This window comes from Capsella rubella, unplaced genomic scaffold (genome assembly GCF_000375325.1).
Source record: "Capsella rubella cultivar Monte Gargano unplaced genomic scaffold, Caprub1_0 scaffold_5, whole genome shotgun sequence".
In the NCBI taxonomy this organism is placed as follows: Eukaryota; Viridiplantae; Streptophyta; class Magnoliopsida; order Brassicales; family Brassicaceae; genus Capsella; species Capsella rubella.
Window position 1 is genome coordinate 11,855,545 of NW_006238919.1, and position 24,098 is coordinate 11,879,642.

Here is a 24,098-nt window from a genome sequence, read left to right on the forward strand (position 1 = left end):
GTTTACGATACACGAGGAATACGAATCACTTTAGACTCCTTTTAGGGTTACTTGGAACATGGGCATTCTGGATTCTATCTTTGGGTTCTGAGGTTGACTCTTGCTCGATTCTTTTTTCTCCTCCTTTCTTATATCGACCAGATTCTTGAGACTCTCTCTCAGCTACTTCTTTCTTTCCCTGATACGTAACTCATACGTTTAACTTGTCTTTTCATTTGCCTCACTGACTCAGCTTGTAACATTCTGTTTTAAAAACTCAGAGAAAAAGCATTTGCTGAAACACAATATATAACTGCATAAAAATTGTTCCAGTCAAATATTATAAATCGAAATAACGTAGCAAAGTATCTAAACAACACCACAAAGCCAAGTCTATCTGCAAGCGAACAGCGACCATGCCTATGAACTGAAACAAATACTAAAACACATCAGCGAATGATAGAGGAGCTTTTGCAGCTAAAACCTCAGCTTTCTCCTTCTCCAGCTGAGCTTCCAAGTCTAAGCATTTCTGTTTCAAACCTTTCAGCTCTTTTTTTACTTCTTGCATCCGAGTTTCACTAGCCTCTTCTTTCTCCTTCTTTTCAGACAGCTCCGCAAGTTTCTTCTCCAGCCACTCAACATTAAATCCAGCGTCAGTCATGGATCTGAGTGCAACATATGCCTCGTCCAGATCATCCTTGTGGAGCTCGTGAGGCGACTGGCGCAGAGTCTCAATCAGACTGAGTAACAAACTCATGTAACCTGTCCTAAGATTTGGGTTCTTTAAACGGAATTCAGATGCAAACTCTGGGTGTCTTTCAAAGATATGACTCACAAATTCCACCTGAGAAGGAATTCAAAAGTAGTCGGGAGCAGTTTTTGGAGACAACACAAAAGCACCATATATAAATATTGAACACTTCACATTGTCTCTTCTTACCTGTGAGGGAAGAAGTTGAAAGCCATTGAAATCCATGGTTTCCATAATAGTTGAAGTTTCCTCTGATACATCTAACTTCCCAATAACTTCAAGAACCTCTATCTCAGCAACAATTCTGAGTTCTCCATTCACGAGGAACCCGCTATCTTTGGCACGGATTTCATTTAGTGGAAACATGGACAGGCGACCCCAACGGGGAGACCGCACATCAAACCACTTTTGTTCTTCTGTGAAATCACAAACACTTAGAATAATCACTTCATTTTTACACCCAATAAAAAACACTACATGAACTATATGCTGTTGTGGTTTGAAAAGACAATGTTGCTCACAACTCGGTTAAACTAATCTAAAAGCCACCCAACACAAACACCTTTTAGCAACATCCGTCCCTATTATATCCTTTGTATTTAATAGTAAGAAGTGAACGTTCTAATTTGATTATATTGTGGTTATGATACTGTAAAAAATTGGAGACAAAGAGAGTAGTGGGAAGAGATAAGGACCATTTTGCTTGGAACGTTTAACGGAGTTTTGATTTACAATATTGAGGAGATAACGAACGTGTCTTCTCCAACCAGGTGACAGTGATCCGTAATCAGCTACTTCCAAATACATAAACAAATAATCGACGTTATTTCCCTTGGGGTAGACAATTAAGCGCCTGCACATGAAACATGAATTAATCAGCAAACACACTGTGAATTGAATTGTCCAAAATCATTCTACATAGGACCAAAATTAACAGTTGATGGAAACCTAACCACTTGCATCCACCGACGATGAACTGATCTGAGCAAATTTGCTCGGTTTTGGAAGAATAAGATGAGAAATTCTTAATCACCCAAGTGATCTTCTTAGCAACTTGTTTCCCCATTGATTGATTTTGACGACAAATTTCTAAGCAATCAAACCTAGCAGGGAAAGAAAAAATCATCAGATTCGTACGCACAAAACAACTTGTGATTCGACAAACAATCTCGACCTGAAAACCAACAGAGTCCGCTTTGGCTCCTTAGGGTTTATAACTCTTCTTTTATTTAGGAAATCCCTAAGAAAAAAATGTAAAACATCGATTTAATTAATGTTTCTTTATTGGTGAAATTCAATTTAATTTGTGTTTGACTGAGGGAAGTCCTTATAGTTTATAGAGCCCATAACTAAAAACATTGATAAACAAATTAATTAGTATTAAAACATATATAAATACAATTAACTATAAAAAATTCTTTATAGATAAAAACACTAAACATAATTTGTTTTCTTTCCTTTTTATCAGATCGAGAAGGAACGTCAAGGAGGTGTTTGAGCAATGTTTGGGTTCTCGTCATTTTGTTCTCTTGGTTTTATTTTCCTTTCGGTTTTTTATTTTATTTCATGGTCTTGTCTGATGATTTGAACTTGGTTGGTTAAAAAAAGAAACATAATTTTTTTCTTTTTTTGGTATGAAATAAATATAAAATTTCTCTGAATATAATTTTCTAAAGAAAATTAATAGAATAAGAGAGTCTTCAAGCATAGTCAAATTCACTTCTTTTTGTGTATCTTTCTCAATGTAAGCATATATCTGCTTAAGTAAATAATTTGTTTTTCAAAAGTTTCTGTATGACTTTGTAATCTTGATTTGATATCAATGAAATTGGAAGGAAAAAAAAATGAAATTAACTAAGTGAACTCTTTAATTGCCTAATCCTCTGATCGCACAAGCAGCCAAGAGGCCCAAGCCTTACTCACCATACTGTTCAGATACAGAGCAATTACTTTTTAATCAAGTAACTTATTTTAAAAACTTTTTGTCACTACAACAAAAGATAAAATGACTTCCAAAGTTTAAAAAGACTAAACCATTCGGAGCTAAGCAACAACCAAAAACGCCAACTCACCAAGTATTGAATCAAACTGAAAGAAATTGATAACGGTAAGAACATCAAACGATATCATCGAACGAGAGTGGAACATTGGCCTTTGAAACGTCTGCGTTCTCTTTCTCCAGAACAGCTTTCAGGTCCAAGCATCTCTGGTTTAATCTGTGCAACTCTTCCTCCGTTTGTTTCAGTCGAGCCTTACTAGTCTCCACTTTTTTCTTCTTTGCCTTAACTTCAGCGAGCTTCTTCTCCAACCAATCCAATTTAAACCCTCCTTTTTCCACGTATGACACTGCAACGGATGCTTCGTCCATATCATCATCAGAGAGCTCATCAGGCAACTGGCACAACGTCTTAATTAGTCCTAGGAGGACAGTCATGTATGTTGACTTCAGGTGCCGGTTCTTTGGACGGAATCTTGATGCAAAGTCTGGATGTCTTTCAAATATACACTTCACAGATTCTACCTGTCATGGAAGTTTTTAGATACATGACTGACATACTGTTTTGTCCAAAATTGTTTTAGATATATCCAAAAGCTGATGGACATCTACAATTTGGTTATCCATAACTGATTTTTCTTCTCTTTTATTTTTGTTTGGAAAATAATGTAAAATTATACTTTTCAGAGGTGGGTTTTCTGATACTTGAGAACAAACACTCTAATGTAGAACATATATGATCAAGACTCTTGAATTCTCTTTGAGATTTCTAGAAATGATACAGAGTTGAGTACTAATCTTTAAGTCTTCTTACCTGTGATGGAAGAACTTGAAACCCGTTGACATCGATGCTTTCCTTTGTTAGTGAAGTCTCATTGAGCAAATCATCATTATCATCATCAAGCTTGATCCTTTTCAGAGGTGGGTTTGCCTCTTGATCAGATTCTTCTGATACATCTAATTTTCCAATAACTTCAAGAACATCAATCTCCACAACAATCTTGACTTCGCCGTTCACAAGAAATCCACCGTGCTTGGCATGAAGGTTGGGAAGGGGAATCATGGATGTAAAACCCGAGCCAAGATTTCTCTGATTAAACCAATGTTGTTTCTCTGTTCACGAAAGATTTATACAACTCTAGTCAAAACCAACAAAGCAATATCTGCAGAAATGCACAATGCATAACAAGAACCTCTGCAGCAGCAGCACAAGTCACATGAAGTAGAACCATAAAATATGAACTTTTCACCCATCAACATATCACAAAGTAGCGAGTGTAGAAAGATTCACCTCCTCGTTGGGAGAGGTTCTCCGCAAGTTGATTCACTATAGTTAAAGAGAACTGAGCGTATCTTTTCCATCCAGAAGGCAATGCTCTAGAGTCATCAACCACCAGATACAGAGACAAGCTATTATTAAATTTGTTTCCCTTGGGATAGGCCAGAAGATGCCTGCAAATTAAAAACACAATTGACAAAAGTGGATGTCCTCATAAACATCAAAATTGGACTACAATAGTTTGAAAAACAAGAGAGTCTATTGACTTACGTACCATTTGCAGCCATCAATCACGAATGGCTCAGAATACATTTTATCATATTGTAAAGAGGAGAAATTCTTAATCACCCAAGTGTACTTGTTATCAACTTCTTTTTTGTAATCAACTTCTCCACTCTCCATTGAAGACTCCTAGCAACCAAACTACCTTTAAAACAAATTTCATACACCCAGATTCATGTAATATATATTATACCAAAGGAAACACATCTCGAGTAACAAAATCAAAACCAAACCTAAAACTCCACAGTTAGTTTAACTTAAATTCCACTATTAACACGTAGTCGCCATGTCAAGGTTGAACCAAACGCTTTGAAATCATAAACAAAACTTGAAAAATGTAAATTTAAAAAGGTTTTAAATTCTGAACTCTAACACTGCAGCACTACTTCAAAACATCTAGCTATGACAGATAGAGAGAGAGGGAAACATGAATGCAAATCCATTTTGAGTAGGAAAGTAAATAACTTTTTATATGGCTTAGGAAACATGAATTGAAAGCTAGAGTAACTATTGGTGTAAATATAAGTTAATGATCAATACTTTCCCCAACCATGATGATTTACCAGGATTATAAATCGCTAAAATAGGTAATACAAGGATATTCATACTCTGTTTCTCTTGTCACTCAGCTTCCAAAATTTCCCTGCGCAACACTTAGGTTGTACTTTACCTAAACACTTTTATTATTCCGGATAAGGTCATACAATATTAGTTTGGATATGAAGATCAAAGGTTAGAGTTTAGCTCCTATATTCAAGGGATAGCATATATCTCATAACTCAAGACATCAAAGTATCAAACTATAGAGGACTTTTTGGCAGACAAAAACTCTGAAAACAGATAATAACATAGGCCAAATTCCAGATCTCCAAAAAGGGTTTGTTCTATGCATGATACTTGTTCAGACATAAGAATTTAAGAACCATTTGTTCACCAAAACCAAGGGACACCATTAGAAAAATATTGTTTAAAAACATCCGACAAACAATAATATAGCCTTCCAAAGTTTAAAGAAGAGTAATTATGTATTTTTGAGCCAGGACACCACCAGAAACACCAAGTATAAAAATCAAAATAAAAGTTAAGGAGGACTTAAAAGAACATCAAACAACATCATTGAAAGAGAGAGCAACATTGGTGTCCAACAAACTCGCATTCACCTTCTCCATCAAACCTTTCAGTTCTAAGTATTTTTCATTCAATAGTTGCATGTTTTCCTCCATGTCTTGCAGACAAGCCTTACTAGTATCCGCCTGGTGCTTCTTTGCCTTGACTGCTGCGAGCTTCTTCTTCAACCAATCCACTTTAAAGCCACATTGTGCCACGTACGAAACCGAAGCGGATGCTTCATCCAGATCATTATCAGAGAGCTCCATAGGCAATTGGCACAGCGTCTCAATTATTCCGAGTACTACATTCATGTAGGTTGTCCTCAAACATGGGTTCTTGACGCGGACTTCTGATGCAATGTCTGGGTATTTTTCAAATATACGTATCACAGATTTTACCTGTGAAAGAAGGAAAAAAAAAAGAAAAGAAAGAAAGAAAAAGATATCATATATAGAAGGGAGGCCCTAATACATGAGAGATTATTTCAAAACTGAAAACCACAAAAGTCTCCTTAAGAAGTATACTATACTCTAGTAGTTGTGCACAAATCTTAAGTTTCTTACCTGTGATGGAAGAACTTGAAACCCATTGACATCAATGCTTTGCTTGTCTGATTTACCTGAAGTGCCAATAAACTCAAGAGCAACAACCTCAACAACAACTGTTACTTGTCCGCGAACCAGATATCCGGCATCTCTTTCGAGAAGGTTGGAAGGGGGTGCTACTGTTGGATAACGACGAGTGGGAAGATTCTCATCAAAGTAGATGTCTGAATCTGTAGCATCGATCAGGACAGGTAGTATTGTGTCGAGTGAGTAGGTATAAGTTATAGTAGTGAATAAAAACAACTTATTGTTAAGGGAGCGTTTTTGAGAAATATAGAATAACCTGTGACAAGGGAGCGTTTTTGAGAAATCCCATTAACTATTGTTAAGCGAAGCTTTACATGTCTTCTACATGTAGAAGTAAGTGACTGACAACAATCATCAGCAACTCCCATATACTGATAGAAGAACTCAAAGTTAGTTCCCTTGGGTATGGCAACAAGACTCCTACAAGGCAAAAAAGAAAAAAATAATGAACCACAAGTTTGTTTAATAAGGCGAAAACATATGATATGAGTATGACTCAGCGCTTAATTATTAGAACAAAGATTGATTCAATTTATACCATTTACTGCCAGCAATCACGAATGGATCGGAATGACTCAGCTTAGGGTTGCAGATGCTGAGATTCTTTATCACCCATACGAAATTCTTTTCAACTTGCTTCTCCATTGAATGTGTGACTTAATTACCTACAGGAGCGAGTATATCAAACCCTAGAAGAACAGAGAGGTCGCCAACAACCTAATTCATAAACCTACTAAGACATATCAACGGATTAAGGCAACAAAGCGATTACCCTTCTTAAGAGATGAAGTAGAGAGAGAGAGACACACACACGGACGGACGAGATGTCAGAACTCTTACACAAGTCTTCTGATCAGAGTGGAGAACCCAATTGAAAAACCAAACTATTCCTGGACTCAAGTTCACATATATACGAGAAAAATTAACCTAAAATAAAAACCAAACAAGGAAAAGAAACGGAAAGAGAAATCCGATTGCAATAAGGAAATAAACTACTCACTCACTCCTATTAGACTTTTGGACTTGAGATTTTTTTCTTAGCTGAAGACAATTTTCCAGGGCAAAGTCCTTGGAGGATGCATTGAAAAGAGATAGACACAAGGATACCAAACGTTTTCTACTAAGATTTTTATAATATTTTAGTAACTTAAAGCATACAAATATTTTAAAGTAAAATCATGAAATCTAATAATATATTTTTTCAGTCAATTAAAATATTTACGCTTTATTCTTGACAACAAATTCATTTCTCTAATTCACAACACTCTGTTCAGATACAGAGCAATTACTTTTTGATCAAGTAACTTATTTTAGAACAACCAAAACCAAGGGACTCACTCCATTACAAATAACTACAGGAAAATTAGGAATACGATATTAATCATCCGAAGTTTATAGATGAGCTGACCCAAGCCACAACAAGAACACCAACGCATTTCTGAGAACTTAAGAACATCAAACGAGAAAGGAACATCATTGGCAGCTGACACATTTGCATGATCCTTCTCTAGAAGATCTTTCAGATCAACCTATTTCTGATTGAGTTTCTGCAGCTCATCCTCAATTCGTTGCAGCCGAGCCTTAGCAGTGGCTTTAACATAGAATGGAGGAGAGACATAATGATATCGCACAAATCTAAAACAGAGTACTCTGTTTCTTGATCGTAAAGACGGATTTTGATTCACTTTTCTCCTATTTCTTGATCATAAAGAGGGGTTAGAGAGAGAGAGAGAGAAAAAAGGAATGCAAAACGATCTGATTACTCGAGCGAGGAGATAGAATCTGAATAGCTTTTGCCTTCACGATCTCATTGATGTCTAAAACACTTTGTGATATAATTTGGGGAACATGCATGGTATACGCAATAATAACTATTGGTGCATGATGATGACTGATGTGATGTTAATTAAGTTCCAGCCGGCGAACAACGAAGGGGCGAGAGTACCGACAACACTCGTCTTTCAAAGTGGTTGTGTCTTTGTGGTTAACTTTCAAAACAAGTCAAAGAACCGTATAATCTGAGCCAGACAAAATAAAAGCAAATCGGTTGAAACCAAAACTAATTGAGCCAAGTTAAACCAAAACTAATGAAACCGGGATTTGAGCTTTTTTTGGTATCAGCCGTGATTTGAGTTGCACCAACCTTACAAGAAGAAGACTCGTTTCTTGAAACAAAAACAGAGGGAAAAACAATAGACGGAAAATACCAAAGAGTAGTACTTATCAACGAGCATCAGACGACTTGTTCCAAAAGCTTAGGTCTTATGATGATTTGACTTCTGCAACAATTGTTCTAAACAAGAAACCTACTTTTTTTACAGCCTAGCGTTCCTCACGTCACGCGCCATATCATGAGAATAATTTAGAAACCAGACGATCATCAGAAAAGCTATCCACATACGTTTCTTCTTCGGATTTGTTTTCACAGAATTTTGCATCTGCGAGTAAAAACATCATCCTTTAAAGACTTGAAAAACAAACCACAGAAACTCCTAGTCCTACTTTATTTTTTTTACCTGTTTAATCCCATTGACATTGTTGCTTTCATTTGGTGGTGAAGTTTTCTTGAGCAAATCATTAGACTCAACACCAACATTCTCCTTTTTCTTGCTCACAAGTTTAGATGCGTCTTCAGGGTTCTCTAATGCAACTAATGTTCCAATGACATCCAGAACATCCAACTCTGCAACAATCATGAGTTCTCCGTTCACAAGAAATCCACCATCTTTGTCATGAAGGTTGGTAAGGGGAAGCATTGCTGGAAAACCCCAAATGGTTGACTTGCCATCAAAACAGTGCTCTGTTTCTGTAACAATTCGACCAACTAGTGTTAGTAAATATCTCAAAACTGATCCGTAGAAACTCCCAAAACCAACACATCACACCCTTGACCAACATATAATTCCAATCCAAACAAGTTCAAGAGTGCAAGATTCATAAAACATGAAACTTTCTATATTTATATCTATTGCTGGAAGAGTCGAAGGATTATATGAGTTTGTTATTGTCAAAATGTTTGATATGAGCAAGTGCTACTGACACAAAGCAGGATTATTCAACTATATGTAATCAAATAGTGAGCAGAGATTGGTAAAAGTCATCAACTTTCACTATGGAGAGATGTTGTGACAGTTGATTTACAATACTAAAGCGTAGTTTTACAAGCGTTCTCCATCCACAAGGCAATGATTCAGCTTCATTGACTTCCAGATAGAGAGACAAGTAATCACTGTTATTTCCTTTGGGAAAGGTAAGGAGACGCCTGCAAGAAAACCCAAAGAACAGTATTATAAACCGTTAGACTATATATGTCACTTTATAATCTAAGTAGACGAAAAGGTCCATTTTTTGCTTTACCATTTGCAGTCGCTGATCAAGACTTTGTACAGCACACAGCATAAATGCACAACGTATACCTCTCAGTAAAAAAATTAATGAAATACTTTTGTCTATACTTTTGTCTACAGAAAGTATCTTGCAATCACAACTTAACGATGGTTACTCTGTGTATGTTACTGACTTAGCTAATCATAAATCAATCAACTAGTTATAGAAGACTGAAGTGAAAATCACATTTCAGTACTGAGTGTTCTTCTGAAACCTGTTTTACTACAGATAGCCGAAGCTTTACGTATCTTCTCCATCCAGAAGGCAGTGATGCAACATCAGCAATTTCCAGAAACAGAGACAAGTGATCACAGTTGTCTCCCTTTGGATAGGCGAGAATACGCCTGAAGAAAACAAGAAGAAACGAGTCAACAAAACCCATATCTCCGATATATCAGATAGACAAAAGCATTTTAAAAAGTAAAATTACTTTATACCATTTGCAGTCATCAATCTGGAATGGAACAGAATAAAACTTGTCACATTGCAAAGAGGAGAAGTTCTTTATCACCCAAGCGAACTTCTTACCAACTTTCTTTGTCATTGATGCAATATAAGATTCTTCCTGATATAACTAGAAGACCTGGAGAAGAAAAACTAAGTTTTCTCTGAACAAAGTGATTGGAGGCAAAAAAAAAAAAAAAAAAAAAAAAAAACTAAGAAAGCTATGCATACCTTACAGAGTCGGTGAGGGAGTTCTGTTTTTTTTTTTTGAGGGGATTTTTATCAGCAGTTGATAGATACTATATGATGAAAAATGCATGAGTCTCGATTGATGTGCGCGAATGAAAACGGTCTTCGTCCTTCGTGACTTGATACTCTTCAATAATTACGAATTAACACATTGCGGCTCAGGTGAGTATTAAAGGAGTCTACGTAAGCGCAGGGGCATAAAAGTACATCCTTGAATTTCTTGCTGCATTTATATCATGCGGGAATATGAACAGCCTTGACTCCTCGTGACTTAATAATCAGCCAAAACTACGAATTAAATTATAGAAAATATCAATATATGTTAAAGCAGCAATGTTAGGGTGTCTTTCAAATATACGCTTCACAATTGAACCTACAAGTGAAAGGATATCTAAACCATATCATACAAGTTTGTGGCCTCTATGTAACTAATTTCATGTAACTCCAGAAACTAACCAATCTTACAGAGATTATCTTCAAAACATAAAACGAAACAGTCTTCCCAACAAAACACACCATCTTATGTAGAACACATGGTCGTACCTAATGTATTCAGGTTTGAGATTTTCTTGAAAATAAAGAATACAGAGTTGAGATCTAATCTTAACTTCTTACCTGTGAAGGAAGAACATGAAACCCATTGACCTCTATTTTTCTCAGGGGAATGGAATCATCAAAAACATCTGATGTGCCGAGAACCTCAGCAACAATCATTAGCTCTCTGTAAACTAGTATACGAATCGCGACAATGTGCTTCCAAATCTAGTCTGGCAAGGGTTTTAGGGAAGAGATAGTGGAAGATGATGATGTCTCTACAAAATTACTGGTTAGCTAAAACCGATATAAACCAAACCATATAGTATTAATCAAATTCAAACAATTTTAGGCCGAATTATCAAAATTAATTCAGGTTTTAGTTCTTGATCATCAGTTAATTTTTCCCTCGAATTTGTAGTAGTAAATCGACAAATCTATGAAATATTCAAAAGCCAACTTCCCTCAACTAGCACGGAAGATATAAAGGAACACAAGAGCAAGTGATTTAGTTTTGTCGTTAAGACACCTGACATTTTTGGTAGACCATGGAGGCAATATACAAACTAAACCACAAATTCTTTTGAACCCAGAACAACAAATGCTTAACAACTCAAGTCATAAGTTCAATAATTAAAGGCCAAAGTTAAAAAAAAATTAAAGAAGATATCAAGAACACCAAATGCCTAAACAACTGTGGTCAGCAAACAAGATCATCGAAAGACAGAGCACTTCTGGTGGCCGACAACTCTGTCTTCTCCTTCTCGGCAAGAGCATCCAGGTCTGACCACTTCTGCTTCAATATCATAAGATTTTCCTCTATTTCGTGGAGCCGGGCCAAACCAGACTGCTCTTCCTCCTTCTTTTCCTTTACTTGGTCCAGCTTCTTCTCCAACCAATCCACCTTAAACCCTGCATCTCTCAAGTATGTCAGCGCAATGTCTGCTTCCACAAGATCTTCATTGGAAAGCTCCTCGAGTGACTGGCACATTGTCTCGATTAAGCTGAGCAGAAAATTCATACACGCGTTCCTCAGATGTTGGTTCTTTACACGAAACTCCACAGCAATGTCTGGGTGATTTTCGAATATACGTCTCACAGATTCCACCTGCGAGTCAAAAGATATGAAAAAACAGAGCATTCTTTGGGGATTACGAAACATACTCTGTACCTTATATTACAGATAACAACACGCCTTCTTACCTTGGAAGAAACAACCTCAAAACCATTGATATCCATTGTTTCCTTTACTGGTTGAATCTCCATAAGCACATTATCACAAGTCTCAGATGCCACGGTGTTAATCCCCTTACCACTATTTTCCATTGTCTGAGAGACATCCTGCAAGGACTTCACTTGGTTTACATTCAAAACGAGAGATGAAGACTCATCATCAACATCTTCTTTAGATGCATCGTCATTTTCACCTTTGGAAACCTGATCAGACTCGGCCACAGCCACCACAGTGTTATAACTTATACCATTATTTTCTTCCTTAAGAGAAAGATCCTCTAAGGCATTCAATTGGTTCAAAGGAGTAATGCCACTACCTCCATCATCAGCATCATCATCATCATCCGAACTCTCTTCATAATCGTCTTCATCATCATCCAAACTCTCTTCAGATGCATCATCATCATCATCATCATCATCATCATCATAATCATAATCTGAACTCTCTTGGGATGCATCATCATCATTATCCGTACCATCTTCAGAGGCGTCATCATTATCTAACTTATCTTGAGATGTAGCATTATCTTGCGCCACTTGATGACTAGGAGAGTCCCCCTGAGATTTACTGAGAGAAGCTTCTTTGCTATTCACAGATGCAGTAACCTCCGCAGGTACAACAATATCTGGTAGAACATCTACTTCAGCGACGATAGTGAGCCTGTCATTCACTAAAAATCCTCCCAAAGGATTACTGAGTTGGTCAAGGGGCAAGAAGTCTTCAAAGCTGGAGATGTATTCGTCATTCAAAAAACATCTCTCTCCTGTCATTATTTCCAAAGAAACAAAAACATTTTGGTTACATCGAATGATATAATATTTAACGGATAAGATTCAGAGATTGCTACTACTACATGTATATATAGAGAGAGATTCGTATATTACCTAAGACTTTGTTATATCGAGGGGAAACATTGACAAGAGTAATGCGATGCTTGACTATCGTTCCCCGTTCTGGTAGGGGAGATCCAGGCGTAAAATAAAGATACACGGCTAAGTCAACATAAGAACGATCATAATAAACTCCTCTGCGATAAGCATTAAGACGCCTGTTCCAAAGCATCTGATTAAGAATGGCATCAAAAACATTCCACAATAATAAATATGGTTTCTTGCTTTACCAACTGAAGCTGCCGACCGTGAAGGGGAGAGAGTAGCGGTTGGACTCCCAGTCTTTCAAAGATGAGAAATTTCCCAAAACCCAAGTGAATTTCTCTTGCATCTTCAGGCCTAGCAATATAATCTTAAGTTACTGCCAGAGCAAGAAAAGTGAAAACCCCTAATTCCCAAGTTCGTGAACAATAACGTGCTTCCAAATCCAGTGTCCTAGGGTTTGCTGTTTAAGGACAGAAAAATTATATAGATGTGAGTATGTGACGTTACTAGGATTAACCAAACCATATTTTAATGGGCCTGTATTTAATTTTACTCGGTTTAACTTCTTCCTTTTGTTTCTCAATCGAACCAAAACTAAATTGACAAACTAAACCGAGCTGCGATCCAATCAAAAACAAGATCGTCATGGTAATCGAACCAAAGTCAATGCTGACTGGACCAAAAATCTTTTTTAGCTTTTAGCTTCAAAGCTAGAGATACACCATCATACAATGGATATTCAAAAAGGAGCTTCCCTCCAATGTGAAAATAAACAGTTGTCCACGTTAGAAGCAAGATACGTGTGCAGGACATGTTACGTTATGTGTCAATCCAAAATCCATCATATACATCTGTTAATACTCTCCATCTTCCACCTACTCAAGATTCATACGTATAGAATCATTAATAATTCATACGAACATGCATATCAGATTGTAGTTGGCTAAAGCCGAATAAGTAACAAAAAAAAACATACTTACAGAAATTAAAAAAAATGGAGACTTACGTTGATGCGATTGGTGTGGACGAGACTGCAGCCATGACGACGGAGACAGCGGCTGAAAAGCACAAGAAAAAATTGAAAGTGATGGTTGCGATTGATGAAAGCAAGAACAGCTTCGATGCGTTGCAATGGGCAGTGGAACATCTCAGAGATGTTATTAGCGCCGAACCCGAAACCAATCAAGAAGGCGGCTTACTTACGTTGGTTCATGTTCACCCTACCTACCTTCAATATATTTACCCTTCTGGTGGCACTGGTGAATAAAAAACGCTTCTCTTTTTTGTTTTTCTCTTTTGAGTTTATTTTCTATCCCTATGATATATCGGAAATGGCTATATACAATATTGAGAGAGTTTGAAAACTTTTAGCTTCGGCGGTGTATGCCACAGATTCAGTGCCCGAACAAGTGAGAAAAGCACGAGAAGAGAGTACGACTAACTTATTCACACGGGCATTGGAGATATGCCGAGGCAAAATGGTGCGTGATGTGTATATATGTGTGAACAACGTTTTCGAATTGTCTTTTGTCTCCCTTTTGAGTTTTTGGTGCATGTTGTAGGTGAAGACAGAGACTATGATATTGGAAGGAGATCCTAAGGAGATGATATGCCAAGCGGTCGAGCAAACCCACATTGATCTTCTTGTGGTTGGTAGCCGTGGACTCGGCATGATCAAAAGGTTACAAAGTTCATTTTGGTCTTAAGCAAATAAAAAATGAAATTTCAAGTGCGACTATCCACCAATTTGTGGTGTCTGGGGATATGCAGGGCGTTTTTAGGGAGTGTAAGTGACTACTGTGCCCAGCATGCGAGATGTCCAATTCTCATAGTGCGACCGCCTAGAGAAACCTCAACTAGTAGCACGAAGGAACACAAGAGCAAGTGAGGAAGGGAACCTTGTTATGATCAGTTCTTTTTCATTCCGTTTGTACTTCGTAGAGAAAAAAGTGAGCCAATAAAGAATAAAAAGTGTACGTCGAAGAGTTTTCTGAATTTAGCTAGAGATTGTGCACCAAAACTAAAATAATTAAACCTTTCGTTTCTATAGGTTCTAAACCAGAAAACTGGTTTAGTCATCTGGTTAAAGCTATACAGTTTCTAAATGCAAGTAAAAGATGGATTGAGAAACAAACGTTACAATACACGCCAGAGTTGTATTTTGCGAGTTGTGTTGTCAAGCCTGCAAGTTAGATCACAATGACTTCTTTGTTAGTCGTGACCAAACTAGAAAGGTACTAAAATTAGAATCCTCGTTAGGACAAGTTTATACCTGTTGGCTCATTAGGATCTCCACTGCTACGGTGAGATCATCGTCGGCAGCAGCAAGCGCCACTTCCACTTGTGTCTGCACAAACCCAGAGACTTTTATGACATCTTTTCACTATTTTGTTTCTGTCAAGGTTGGTATGAATCAAGAAACATACCCTATCAAAGCCCATGGCGACGAGTTTCTGGATTTGTTCTTCTGGAGCAGCAACACGACCCTGTATCTTGACAACTCAATAAGAAAAAAATCTTCTAGAAGCCTTACACGGGTTTGGGACTTTGGGTCTTAGGCGAATATCTAAGAGAAGTAACTTACCTGGGATTGGGGCAGGACTGCTGCATTAGCTATTGGCACCTGTCTGCACACGATCAAATATGAGGGTGAGGTTGAAAGAAGGTGCATATAAAGCTGATAATGTAGACATTAAATACCTTGGCTCCGCCATGGTGGTGATAGTTGCATCAGAAAGGCGGTCTGGGGTGCTGCTATCTTCCAGCAGTCTAGCGTGAAGGTTTGGATCTGTTTCTCCAGCTGGGGCGGTTGGATCACGGGCAGTGCTAAGAGTTCTACCTCTTCCCGGAAATCTACTGTCCTCCGAAGACTGCATGTAAAGTAGTATGATGGTCAGATGTGAACTCATCCACTAAGACAAGGAAAAGAAAGTGACAAGATTAGCATGGACGTACCTGACTAGATGCTTCCCTCTGGGGCAACCATGAAGACAAGGATCTCCAAGCATTTCCAGTAGAGAAGCCACTGTTCAAGGAAATATGTCATTCCAATGTTCTCTATGAAAATAATTCAGTCTTTCATATGTTCTTAGGAAAACAGACCTGGATGTTGTATTTTGTGCAGAGTAAGTGGGAATGTAACTGGAAGGATTCCCACCAGTACACATGATGAACTTGGGCCGCCTTACAAAGCTAGACTGGAAAAGGACAATGAATATGGATGAGCTATGACTTATGCAGAGAAACTATGTCTATTGCACCACTCAGAACCTCATATCAAAATAACAGCAAAACAAGAAAGTGGTTGGCTAATGGCTATCAACGTTGTAGTGAGTGAGTAGCTGAACATAAGGGAGTACAAATTTTGGATCTTGGTGGCTACTGAAGTACTTACCATCCAGGAAGCTGACTCAATGGTGGTAAAAAAAGAAGAGCTAGGCATCAAGAAATTGAAGAGGCCATAAGAATCTGAAATCCAAAGCGACTAGCAAATTAGCTTCCCATGTAAATGCAGGCTTAGAAAGAAGATGGGAATGAAACAGGTCAAAAATCATACATGAAAATCCAGACAGGATACCGCATAGGTGCCCAAGCAGTGAAACATTTGTCATGAGAAGCTGGAATACTATTAATAAGATCCACGGATACCTACACATGGATACAAATTTTTACATCATATGAATAACAAGAAATGCAGGAGGACATTAAGATGCCAACAAGCAAGACAATGAGCTTACAATTTAGCTGGTACGTTGAAGACACCAAACACACTGCACAGAGAAAGAAAGTAGCAAATGAAGATTATATGAAATGCTTAGTGAATACAAAGGATTGGAAAAACAGCCCACACTCGGAAGACATTACACGCATATCTTACATTCACATGTGCAGAAGGTGTTTTCACATGCATGTGCAGCTTAAAATGTTTGAGAATGTTTCTGAGCTATAACGACAACCTCATATTTACTTACACATTAAACTTCCAGAGATAACTAAATTATTTAAGTAACCATTAAAAATTCTTACCTCCTAGAGGTAACTCCACTGAGACTTGTCTCTATGACAATCATAGAAAACAAGATTCCAGAAAATCCAATCGCGCATTCATTCAGGAGATGATCATATTGATAGAAGGGATTATATCCAGCCAAGGATGCTATAAGAAGATGCAATATGGCATTGGTCGTTGCCAGCAAAAATGTCAGGTAGAGCAAACGGACGGATCCCATGATTCTCTCCAGCTCAGAGCCCATAGGAACCAATGCCATCATGTTGAAGAGGACATGAAGCAGTGATCCATGGAAAATAATGGCTGTATAGAACCTATAAACTGCACAACAGATGACAGGAATAGGATGAACAAGAGAAAAAAAGAATCAGGAGATTTCAGGCATCTCATTCAAATGCAATGAATTTACCAGTTTACAAGACGATAGGAATATCAAACATGGACAATTATTATTTTTCAAGAACAAAAGTTAGCAAAGCTACATGAAAATGAAATGCAACCCTCAATAATATGAGAAGATTACCTTGGAAGCGCGAGATAATCGCTGAGGGTAAGAAGCACACTTCATAGAAAGTGTCATATCCAGTTAAGAGGCATATCACGTAAATGACCCCACAAACTGCCACCACCGATGACGTGAGGAACGGTATGGCATTCCACCACTGTCCAACTCTAGTCTGAACCCCAGCCTACGAGGAAATGAGAAATCCATAACTAATCAAAAACCTTTACTAGTTTAGTTTATAACTAGACATTGTGCCAGACATAAAAATACCTGATTATCTAGTCCAAGAACACTAACATAAATACATTCAACCTTTTGACTTAATTCAGAATCCGTTCAAAAGGAGGGATTTACAATAGTATGATCCAGAATCACAGTTCTATAATAGAATGGTGAAGGTTTATAATTCGACGAACTAATGAGACAACAGAAGAAGCAGAGGCTGGTATAAGACTCGGCCATTAAAGTGAAGCTATGCCGAATCGAACAGCTAATTAGTTAACTCTACCGAATTAACACACACTCGTACTGATTTTGCTATCAGCCATAGCTCGTTCTCACTAGGAGTTTCTCGGTAATCAAATTAAGTGAAAACCTCAGCAATTTCTGGTTAAGATCAGGGAGAAAGAGCAAGCAGAAGGGAAAATCGAACAGATCTCACCTCGGTAACAATGTTTGGCCTCATTATCGAAGTCGCGAATTAGTCTTCTTCTCTGATGATGCTTGCGTGTTTTTGAATTTCAATGACCATGGAAGAAGAAGAACTACTCTCGTCGTTTCTCTCCCACCGTAAGACTTCTCGAGATCTTAACTTCTTCTCCCGGTTTAGCACTTTGATTCTGGTAAAGTTTGGCAAACCGGGTCGAACCAGCTTCTTCTTTCTTTATTTTTCTTTTTTTTTTTTTTTTGCTGAGAGAAAGTATAAAAATTTGATGCATTTGTTGTGGTTTTGGAATGTTACGGATTGAATTTGTTTGTGATGAGCTAATTCCGTATTTCATGTTGATTCATGAAGCAATATATCAATTGATAACGTAAAGCATATAAATACTCAAAAACTCTTCAATCGATCAACAGACTTGAAATCTGCGGTTGCAAAAAATACAGAACAGAGAACCATTTAACACGTTGAGATCACCAAGAGAACATTGACGAAAAAAGATCAGAGAGCTGAGAAATAGGATGAGTGGGAAGCACCACACATGAGCGTTACCCGCCGCAAACCATCCTCCCTGCTAGGGGGTTAAGGACTTGAAATGTAGGAAACCTGAGATTGGTTAAGAATTTAACAGTAAGCGAACAGCAAAAGGGGAAGAAGACATGAACAAGTGTAGATAGATGCTTAGATGAAAACATGTACTACTCACAACTAGCTGTCCTCTTCCAAGCCTCCTAATCTGGTACCTGGATCATAGCTTATAAACAGTCGAAACTCGTTTCCGAGTTTGCTAGAGTGAAGAGGCTTAAAGACACAAGGACGAACACCCAATAGTTCAGCTGCATGTTCTCTTTGCACCTCTCCTGCAAGAGGTAAAATCTCACCCAGTTGATAAACCATAAGATCCAATGAAATCGACTTGAAGAAAACATAAGTCATCGTAGTACCTGTGAGAAGAAGCAACAATGAATCTACCGGGCTTGCGAGGAACGAAATTGTCTGACTAACTCTTTCCAGGCACTCCCTACTCTGCCAAACATAAACAAATCAAGATCATTAAAACGCTAACTAGAAGTTACTTAAAGACATTTTATGTTTTGAAGAACAGCGAGCAATATAGGCACACAAAAACATCACAGATTAATGTGGTCCTAGCAAGCCACAAATACTCTTATCTGGGAAATATTTTGGATGATAACCAAACCGCAGCATAGATACACAACGTATTTATCTTAAAGAAGTGGGAAGAATTAAGCCATGACCATAAACTAACTGATAAAACTCCAGTTGTAGGAGTTTGGCAAAAGCTTACACTTCTACTTTCACCTTGTTCTTACTGATTTTGAACTATATTCAATCGAACTCCACGATTGAGAGGCCAATAAACCGTAACTCTATCTATATGCATCCTACATATCAATCTCTAATCCAATCTTATCGAGTGGCAGGCTAAAAATACTCGAACATTACCATTACATGATTGCATGAACAAAGAAAGTAAACAACTTTTAACAAAATTTACCAAGTAGGGAGGATCTGCAACGATTATATGGAAGCAATGTTTCAGCTGAAGCGGCAGATCTTCAGGTTCGTTGTAATCATAAAACGTGAACTCACTTCCATATCTCTCGAACCTCATATCGTACTCCAGCAGTTGCACATGGAGACTCGGATCCCTTTTCTGACTCATCACAAAATAAAAACCCGGGAATTTAGCATCAACAGCAACCAAAAGTACCGATTTTTAGCAAAACGGATTCGATACAAATTAAGGGTACTTAACAAAACTAATCAATAGTAGTTGAACCTTGAGATAAACGTAGAGAGTAGGGCAAGCAATGCAAGCGACTCTGCAGCCTGAGAATCTTTGAGAGAGAGTGACCACTTCCTCAGCTACAGTCTCCGCGGTTTCAGGTTCGTACCAGAACTGGCTGAGTCTCCAATCCTCTGTAACCAGCTCCACTTTCTCGGATTCATCACCTCCGGCTTCGGGCGTGCTCTCGGTAGGCTTGTTTTGGTCGGCTAGAAATTCCTGGAGAGCCGCCAATGCTTGAGAGCTCAACACTAGCGGATCGTCGTCTTCTACATCTCCGTCTCGTGGAACTGAAACTTTGCCGTGTAGCCTCTGGAGCTCATCTTCTTTTTCCATTGAGCTTCGGCGTCGGAGTACCGGAGTAAAGTAGAATTTAACGGACACGGCCAATTGAATGTTTAGGGCTTTTCGATTCGGCTTGCGTTTATAGAGAAATTTCATAAAAGGTCACCAACTTTTGAACGTTTTCTTATTGAGACATGTACCTTTTTTATTGAGACTAAAAAGGATCACTATATAAATACTGTATATACATTACGTTAAAAACTATATTTTATTTGAAACAAAACTTGTAATAAGCATTCAAATTAGACTTGTAATTTTTTTTATCAAAATAAGTTAAATAAAGCTAAAAATTGTATTTTTATTTAACTTGTAAAAAACATTCAAATTAATTTGTGTTTTTATCAAGATAAATTAAATAAAGCTTGTGATCTTTTATATATATATATATATATATATATATATATATATATATGTTATTTAAAATAAAAAAATTGTATTTGTGGAAAAGAGAAACTTTTAAAGTTGATGATTATCTCTTATGGATTTTAGACTCGGGTGAAACTACTAATTTTGAATTTTATAGGGACCAAGTTTTAAAAACTAAATTCTTGTTTATATTTCCATAACATCGACGCCAAAATTAGGAAAAAAACTGAGGAGGAGCCAACAAAAAAGTTACAGTGAGATCGTGAAAGCTCTCTCTTTCTCTATGTTTAGGAAGTTAGAAAGAAAAAAAAAAAAAACAGAGGATTCTAATTTATCCACCGCCAATGGAACACATTGGCATTGATAGAATGAGATTTGATAAGAATCTCATAGATGAGAAATGGCCGCCATTATCGTTCTCTCTCACGTTCCCATCATCTAATCCTAGACACCAAAGTCCCCTCCCTATTCAAAACCTCCTCGTTTCCTTTTTGGCTCTGTTCTTTTCTTCCATTAAAAGAATCTCTTCTGTCTCATGGGTTTTGTCTGACTTCCAGGTCTGTTTCTTCTTTTACCCTTTTGTTTTTTCTTTCTCCTGAAATACAACAATTTAGGAAATCTCCTACATGTTTTCTTTTTGGTCTGGTGTGGTTTGACAGATGATCGTATTGTATATCTGACATTTTCAGGACTTTCATCGTAAGGAACTGCTTGAACCTGGTTTCAACTGAAAATGGGTTAGTATTTTTTGACAAGATTCTATGATTATTTGATTTGGTGTATATATATTGAAACTTTGAGATATATTTTTTTTGTGTTTGGTTCTGCAGAAATGAAGACCATTCTTCGATCAATCAGTTTTAATGACAAGGACTCGGATTCAACCATCTCTGAATCACCTGAAACTAAGAAGACCCTGTACAGCAGATCCCTTAGCGGTAAAGGGACACAACGTTCAAGAATCTCTCCAGCTGATGTGGAGATTAATTTCTCTGTTAAGCCTTTAACTTTTATGAAAGAAGATGACAGATATAAAATGCGGAGATGGAAGCCTGTTTCCGAAAACGATCATGCCAAAGAATTCTTAGCCTTGTTATTAGGTGACGGAAGATATCAAGCTGCCTTGAAGTTGCAGAAGGTTTATAGAAGCTTCCGAACTCGAAGACGGCTTGCTGATTGTGCTGTAGTCGTTGAGCAAAGATGGTTCGTGCTTAGTGCTATAATTGTTGGCATTGTATATTCTAGGTGTTATCTGTTCTAGTGTGACTCAATAGATCATTTTCAGGTGGAAGGTACTTGACTTTGCTGAGCTTAAAAGGAGTTCTATATCGTTTTTCGAAATTGAGAAGCAAGAGACTGCAGTTTCACGCTGGTCTAGAGCGAGAACAAGAGCTGCTAAGGTAACATTAAACCCACCATCAAACATGTTGGCTTGATTAATGCACCCATTTTCTTCTTGTGCACTTATCTTTATTTACTGATTTGACCATTTTTACCCCTTAGGTGGGTAAAGGCTTGTCAAAAGACGAGAAAGCTAGGAAATTGGCTTTGCAGCACTGGCTTGAGGCAGTAAGAATATTCTTGTACAATATATATATGTCTTTCTTTGTTGCTATAAATTTTGTGTAAAGCCATGTGATCTTACTTTTCTAGCTTATTAACAGATTGATCCTCGACATCGGTATGGACACAATCTGCAATTCTATTATCATGCTTGGCTCCACTGTGACAGTAAACAACCATTTTTCTATTGGTAAGCTTCCTATTACAAAATAAAAAGTATGACAATATCAAGAGTACGTACATAGGATTTACGAGCTAACGTTCAACTTTGGACATATCAATTTTAGGCTTGACATAGGAGAAGGGAAAGAATTGAACCACGAAAGATGTCCAAGATCAAAACTCTACCAACAAAGCATCAAGTATCTTGGTCCGGTGAGTTCTACCCTCTAGTTTATGTGCTTGGTAGACCAATATTCTTGACATTGCTTGTTAGATACCATTTTGTAATGCTTTATTCATTCTTATAAACAGACCGAAAGGGAGGCATACGAAGTTGTAATTGAGAATGGGTTACTAATGTATAGACAAAGTGGGATAGTCCTCGACACAAAAGAAGGTCCACCTGATGCAAAGTGGATCTTTGTCCTAAGTGTATCTAGAATATTGTACGTTGCAATGAAGAAAAAGGGTAACTTTCAACACTCGAGTTTTCTAGCCGGCGGGGCTACATTATCTGCTGGAAGAATTGTGGTTGACGACGGTGTTCTTAAGGTGAAATCATTTTTTTTTAACTTGAGCTGTTCCTCGTTTACACTTGTACTGCAGAAGCTGAGAAGCAAGGGATTGTTAAAACTTTGTGTGTTAAGTTTGAGTTCTTTGGATGATCTTTTCAGGCAGTTTGGCCTCACAGTGGACATTATCTCCCAACAGAAGAGAATTTTCAGGCGTTCATGTCGTTCCTTCGAGAGAACAATGTAGACCTCACCAATGTAAAGGTAAGTCCATTCTGGTCATAGTTTTGGCTCTGGTTTGTGTTCTATGATTTACGGAGTTATAATTTTGTTTTTCATGTTCTACAGAAGAGTCCGGATGAAGAAGATGGAGAAGCTCATGCTAAGGTCAAGAGGATGCCTTCGAGAATTAAAGAGACGACAGAAGAAGAACATTGTGACTTTGTGGATGCTGAGACCGGCGAAAGTCCGAACTCTAAGCCCTGCAATCATTCAGAGCTAGAAATATTAACAAGGTTCAGTTCAAAATTGTCAAGACCGGCCGAGATTCTTAACAAAGACGAGGAAAACATGATTGAGGATGATGAGGATGATGAAGAAGAACCTGAAACCCCTTCAGAACAAGGATATGAGACAGCAGAAGAGACATTCATAGCTGAGGAAGAGTTCACATTCCCAAAATCAAATCTGTTCGATGAAGACATTGAAGAATACGAGAAACCTGTCCTCAAGGAGAAGATAATGAAACGGATAGATTCACACAAAGGAATCAAATCATACCAGTTAGCTGAGCGGCTACATTCAAGATGGAGTACTGGTGCAGGCCCTAGAATCAGTTGCATGAGAGATTACCCTTCAGAGCTTCAATTTAGGGTTCTTGAGCAAGCTCATTTATCGCCAAGAGCTTCACGCTTTCCTAACCCATCTCCTTTTGCCCGGCCGGTTAGATCACGAGGAACAAGTCTTGGGAGAAGTCCTTTGGCTGATGAACTTGAAAAGCTTTAGGTCGATATGTGACGCAACTGCTCATGTGATGAACTGATCGGCTTGAATATTTCTTTTTTTTGGGTTTTGTTACGCAAGATACAAAACTAGGGATTAATTGAAGAATGGTCTTCTTACTTACTATGTGTCTTCCTTGTTCTTCAAGTCAACTATTCATTATTCTTTTGTTCAAGTATATGTCTGCAACTCTACATACATAATTTGATAAACAGAAATTTAATTGTTATTTTTCTTTTTTTTTTTGTATTGATTTTACTGGTACAGTATAATGATTCTTTCGTGTGATTATTTTTGTAATCCACTGTATTCTTAATCTTCACAAAGAATACTAATCCAAATGTCAATCAAACAAATTTGGTTTAAATTAACCAAAACTAGTCAAAACTTTAGTCCGGTTTATAATGTTTA

The 24,098-nt window shown here is 37.6% G+C and overlaps 9 protein-coding genes across 13 annotated transcripts; 2 read left to right on the top strand and 7 right to left on the bottom strand.

Annotated features, from left to right (window-relative positions):
• Nucleotides 1-289: 289 nt before the first annotated feature.
• On the bottom strand, nt 290-1,967 carry LOC17885264 (MATH domain and coiled-coil domain-containing protein At3g58360). Of its 2 annotated transcripts, XM_023783442.1 has the most exons (5): nt 1,905-1,967; nt 1,684-1,833; nt 1,426-1,583; nt 920-1,146; nt 290-823 (listed from the first exon to the last, which is right to left on the bottom strand). In XM_023783442.1, the coding sequence occupies exons 2-5, from the start codon at nt 1,794-1,796 to the stop codon at nt 419-421; spliced, it is 903 nt and encodes a 300-aa protein (XP_023639210.1). In that variant the 5' UTR covers nt 1,797-1,833; nt 1,905-1,967; the 3' UTR covers nt 290-418. The 2 variants fall into 2 exon arrangements, with proteins under 2 accessions (XP_023639210.1, XP_006292664.2); XM_006292602.2 differs by having other exon boundaries at nt 1,684-1,952.
• An 879-nt stretch (nt 1,968-2,846) lies between these two features.
• On the bottom strand, nt 2,847-4,407 carry LOC17887417 (MATH domain and coiled-coil domain-containing protein At3g58370). Its single transcript, XM_006293031.1, has 4 exons — nt 4,280-4,407; nt 4,018-4,178; nt 3,541-3,839; nt 2,847-3,251 (listed from the first exon to the last, which is right to left on the bottom strand). Exons 1-4 carry the CDS (start codon nt 4,405-4,407, stop codon nt 2,847-2,849), a joined length of 993 nt encoding a protein of 330 aa, XP_006293093.1.
• An 832-nt stretch (nt 4,408-5,239) lies between these two features.
• LOC17884725 (MATH domain and coiled-coil domain-containing protein At3g58380) lies at nt 5,240-7,095 on the bottom strand. 2 transcript variants are annotated; one of them, XM_006292414.2, is made up of 6 exons: nt 7,030-7,095; nt 6,802-6,919; nt 6,568-6,694; nt 6,286-6,449; nt 5,961-6,172; nt 5,240-5,795 (listed from the first exon to the last, which is right to left on the bottom strand). In XM_006292414.2, the coding sequence occupies exons 3-6, from the start codon at nt 6,672-6,674 to the stop codon at nt 5,391-5,393; spliced, it is 888 nt and encodes a 295-aa protein (XP_006292476.1). In that variant the 5' UTR covers nt 6,675-6,694; nt 6,802-6,919; nt 7,030-7,095; the 3' UTR covers nt 5,240-5,390. The 2 variants fall into 2 exon arrangements, with proteins under 2 accessions (XP_006292476.1, XP_023639211.1); XM_023783443.1 differs by having other exon boundaries at nt 7,034-7,081.
• A 1,249-nt stretch (nt 7,096-8,344) lies between these two features.
• LOC17886140 (MATH domain and coiled-coil domain-containing protein At3g58410) lies at nt 8,345-9,960 on the bottom strand. The gene is made up of 5 exons (XM_023783193.1): nt 9,854-9,960; nt 9,631-9,760; nt 9,234-9,252; nt 8,546-8,835; nt 8,345-8,467 (listed from the first exon to the last, which is right to left on the bottom strand). The coding sequence occupies exons 1-5, from the start codon at nt 9,958-9,960 to the stop codon at nt 8,345-8,347; spliced, it is 669 nt and encodes a 222-aa protein (XP_023638961.1).
• A 1,243-nt stretch (nt 9,961-11,203) lies between these two features.
• Nucleotides 11,204-13,144, bottom strand: LOC17887555 (MATH domain and coiled-coil domain-containing protein At3g58440). The gene is made up of 4 exons (XM_023783194.1): nt 12,998-13,144; nt 12,762-12,925; nt 11,847-12,640; nt 11,204-11,751 (listed from the first exon to the last, which is right to left on the bottom strand). The coding sequence occupies exons 1-4, from the start codon at nt 13,096-13,098 to the stop codon at nt 11,344-11,346; spliced, it is 1,467 nt and encodes a 488-aa protein (XP_023638962.1). The 5' UTR covers nt 13,099-13,144; the 3' UTR covers nt 11,204-11,343.
• Nucleotides 13,145-13,746: 602 nt separating this feature from the next.
• On the top strand, nt 13,747-14,656 carry LOC17887055 (universal stress protein in QAH/OAS sulfhydrylase 3'region). 2 transcript variants are annotated; one of them, XM_006293185.2, is made up of 4 exons: nt 13,747-14,011; nt 14,124-14,233; nt 14,315-14,433; nt 14,523-14,656. In XM_006293185.2, exons 1-4 carry the CDS (start codon nt 13,747-13,749, stop codon nt 14,638-14,640), a joined length of 612 nt encoding a protein of 203 aa, XP_006293247.1. In that variant the 3' UTR covers nt 14,641-14,656. The 2 variants fall into 2 exon arrangements, with proteins under 2 accessions (XP_006293247.1, XP_023638256.1); XM_023782488.1 differs by having other exon boundaries at nt 14,145-14,233.
• A 103-nt stretch (nt 14,657-14,759) lies between these two features.
• Nucleotides 14,760-18,062, bottom strand: LOC17885244 (rhomboid-like protein 15). Of its 2 annotated transcripts, none has more exons than XM_023782487.1 (13): nt 17,928-18,062; nt 17,285-17,450; nt 16,779-17,082; nt 16,490-16,522; nt 16,309-16,400; nt 16,147-16,220; nt 15,855-15,949; nt 15,708-15,777; nt 15,453-15,622; nt 15,337-15,379; nt 15,179-15,244; nt 15,025-15,099; nt 14,760-14,934 (listed from the first exon to the last, which is right to left on the bottom strand). In XM_023782487.1, the coding sequence occupies exons 1-13, from the start codon at nt 17,949-17,951 to the stop codon at nt 14,929-14,931; spliced, it is 1,218 nt and encodes a 405-aa protein (XP_023638255.1). In that variant the 5' UTR covers nt 17,952-18,062; the 3' UTR covers nt 14,760-14,928. The 2 variants fall into 2 exon arrangements, with proteins under 2 accessions (XP_023638255.1, XP_006291244.1); XM_006291182.2 differs by having other exon boundaries at nt 15,179-15,238; nt 17,928-18,060.
• Nucleotides 18,063-18,273: 211 nt separating this feature from the next.
• On the bottom strand, nt 18,274-20,133 carry LOC17885743 (EEF1A lysine methyltransferase 1). The gene is made up of 5 exons (XM_006291580.2): nt 19,732-20,133; nt 19,447-19,605; nt 18,872-18,953; nt 18,634-18,787; nt 18,274-18,533 (listed from the first exon to the last, which is right to left on the bottom strand). Exons 1-4 carry the CDS (start codon nt 20,071-20,073, stop codon nt 18,636-18,638), a joined length of 735 nt encoding a protein of 244 aa, XP_006291642.2. The 5' UTR covers nt 20,074-20,133; the 3' UTR covers nt 18,274-18,533; nt 18,634-18,635.
• A 1,020-nt stretch (nt 20,134-21,153) lies between these two features.
• On the top strand, nt 21,154-23,918 carry LOC17885253 (IQ domain-containing protein IQM6). The gene is made up of 9 exons (XM_006292785.2): nt 21,154-21,185; nt 21,279-21,651; nt 21,734-21,848; nt 21,952-22,017; nt 22,113-22,201; nt 22,299-22,386; nt 22,486-22,725; nt 22,848-22,949; nt 23,034-23,918. The coding sequence occupies exons 1-9, from the start codon at nt 21,182-21,184 to the stop codon at nt 23,688-23,690; spliced, it is 1,734 nt and encodes a 577-aa protein (XP_006292847.1). The 5' UTR covers nt 21,154-21,181; the 3' UTR covers nt 23,691-23,918.
• Nucleotides 23,919-24,098: the final 180 nt, after the last annotated feature.

What these genes read in the sequence shown, in the direction of transcription:
- LOC17885264 (XM_006292602.2), bottom strand. Translation starts at nt 1,856, where the DNA reads ATGATTTTTTCTTTCCCTGCTAGGTTTGATTGCTTAGAAATTTGTCGT. An exon ending in TAAACGTTCCAAGCAAAATG is followed by an intron (nt 1,147 to 1,425) that starts GTCCTTATCTCT and finishes GTGATTTCACAG; the next exon opens with AAGAACAAAAGTGGTTTGAT. An exon ending in TTCAACTTCTTCCCTCACAG is followed by an intron (nt 824 to 919) that starts GTAAGAAGAGAC and finishes ATTCCTTCTCAG; the next exon opens with GTGGAATTTGTGAGTCATAT.
- LOC17887417 (XM_006293031.1), bottom strand. Translation starts at nt 4,407, where the DNA reads ATGGAGAGTGGAGAAGTTGATTACAAAAAAGAAGTTGATAACAAGTAC. An exon ending in GAACCTCTCCCAACGAGGAG is followed by an intron (nt 3,840 to 4,017) that starts GTGAATCTTTCT and finishes TTTCGTGAACAG; the next exon opens with AGAAACAACATTGGTTTAAT. An exon ending in TTCAAGTTCTTCCATCACAG is followed by an intron (nt 3,252 to 3,540) that starts GTAAGAAGACTT and finishes CTTCCATGACAG; the next exon opens with GTAGAATCTGTGAAGTGTAT.
- LOC17884725 (XM_006292414.2), bottom strand. Translation starts at nt 6,674, where the DNA reads ATGGAGAAGCAAGTTGAAAAGAATTTCGTATGGGTGATAAAGAATCTC. An exon ending in GTGATTGCTGGCAGTAAATG is followed by an intron (nt 6,450 to 6,567) that starts GTATAAATTGAA and finishes TTTGCCTTGTAG; the next exon opens with GAGTCTTGTTGCCATACCCA. An exon ending in AAAACGCTCCCTTGTCACAG is followed by an intron (nt 6,173 to 6,285) that starts GTTATTCTATAT and finishes TCGATGCTACAG; the next exon opens with ATTCAGACATCTACTTTGAT.
- LOC17886140 (XM_023783193.1), bottom strand. Translation starts at nt 9,960, where the DNA reads ATGACAAAGAAAGTTGGTAAGAAGTTCGCTTGGGTGATAAAGAACTTC. An exon ending in CAGATTGATGACTGCAAATG is followed by an intron (nt 9,761 to 9,853) that starts GTATAAAGTAAT and finishes TGTTTTCTTCAG; the next exon opens with GCGTATTCTCGCCTATCCAA. An exon ending in ATGTCAATGGGATTAAACAG is followed by an intron (nt 8,468 to 8,545) that starts GTAAAAAAAATA and finishes TTTTACTCGCAG; the next exon opens with ATGCAAAATTCTGTGAAAAC.
- LOC17887555 (XM_023783194.1), bottom strand. Translation starts at nt 13,098, where the DNA reads ATGCAAGAGAAATTCACTTGGGTTTTGGGAAATTTCTCATCTTTGAAA. An exon ending in ACGGTCGGCAGCTTCAGTTG is followed by an intron (nt 12,926 to 12,997) that starts GTAAAGCAAGAA and finishes GCTTTGGAACAG; the next exon opens with GCGTCTTAATGCTTATCGCA. An exon ending in TTGAGGTTGTTTCTTCCAAG is followed by an intron (nt 11,752 to 11,846) that starts GTAAGAAGGCGT and finishes TTTGACTCGCAG; the next exon opens with GTGGAATCTGTGAGACGTAT.
- LOC17887055 (XM_006293185.2), top strand. Translation starts at nt 13,747, where the DNA reads ATGGAGACTTACGTTGATGCGATTGGTGTGGACGAGACTGCAGCCATG. An exon ending in TTACCCTTCTGGTGGCACTG is followed by an intron (nt 14,012 to 14,123) that starts GTGAATAAAAAA and finishes GAAAACTTTTAG; the next exon opens with CTTCGGCGGTGTATGCCACA. An exon ending in AGATATGCCGAGGCAAAATG is followed by an intron (nt 14,234 to 14,314) that starts GTGCGTGATGTG and finishes TGCATGTTGTAG; the next exon opens with GTGAAGACAGAGACTATGAT.
- LOC17885244 (XM_023782487.1), bottom strand. Translation starts at nt 17,951, where the DNA reads ATGAGGCCAAACATTGTTACCGAG. An exon ending in GGCCAAACATTGTTACCGAG is followed by an intron (nt 17,451 to 17,927) that starts GTGAGATCTGTT and finishes ATTTCCTCGTAG; the next exon opens with GCTGGGGTTCAGACTAGAGT. An exon ending in ACCACCATGGCGGAGCCAAG is followed by an intron (nt 15,380 to 15,452) that starts GTATTTAATGTC and finishes GATCGTGTGCAG; the next exon opens with ACAGGTGCCAATAGCTAATG.
- LOC17885743 (XM_006291580.2), bottom strand. Translation starts at nt 20,073, where the DNA reads ATGGAAAAAGAAGATGAGCTCCAGAGGCTACACGGCAAAGTTTCAGTT. An exon ending in TTGCAGATCCTCCCTACTTG is followed by an intron (nt 18,954 to 19,446) that starts GTAAATTTTGTT and finishes TATGTTTGGCAG; the next exon opens with AGTAGGGAGTGCCTGGAAAG. An exon ending in ATTGTTGCTTCTTCTCACAG is followed by an intron (nt 18,788 to 18,871) that starts GTACTACGATGA and finishes TACCTCTTGCAG; the next exon opens with GAGAGGTGCAAAGAGAACAT.
- LOC17885253 (XM_006292785.2), top strand. An exon ending in GTAGTCGTTGAGCAAAGATG is followed by an intron (nt 21,652 to 21,733) that starts GTTCGTGCTTAG and finishes GATCATTTTCAG; the next exon opens with GTGGAAGGTACTTGACTTTG. An exon ending in GCATCAAGTATCTTGGTCCG is followed by an intron (nt 22,387 to 22,485) that starts GTGAGTTCTACC and finishes TCTTATAAACAG; the next exon opens with ACCGAAAGGGAGGCATACGA.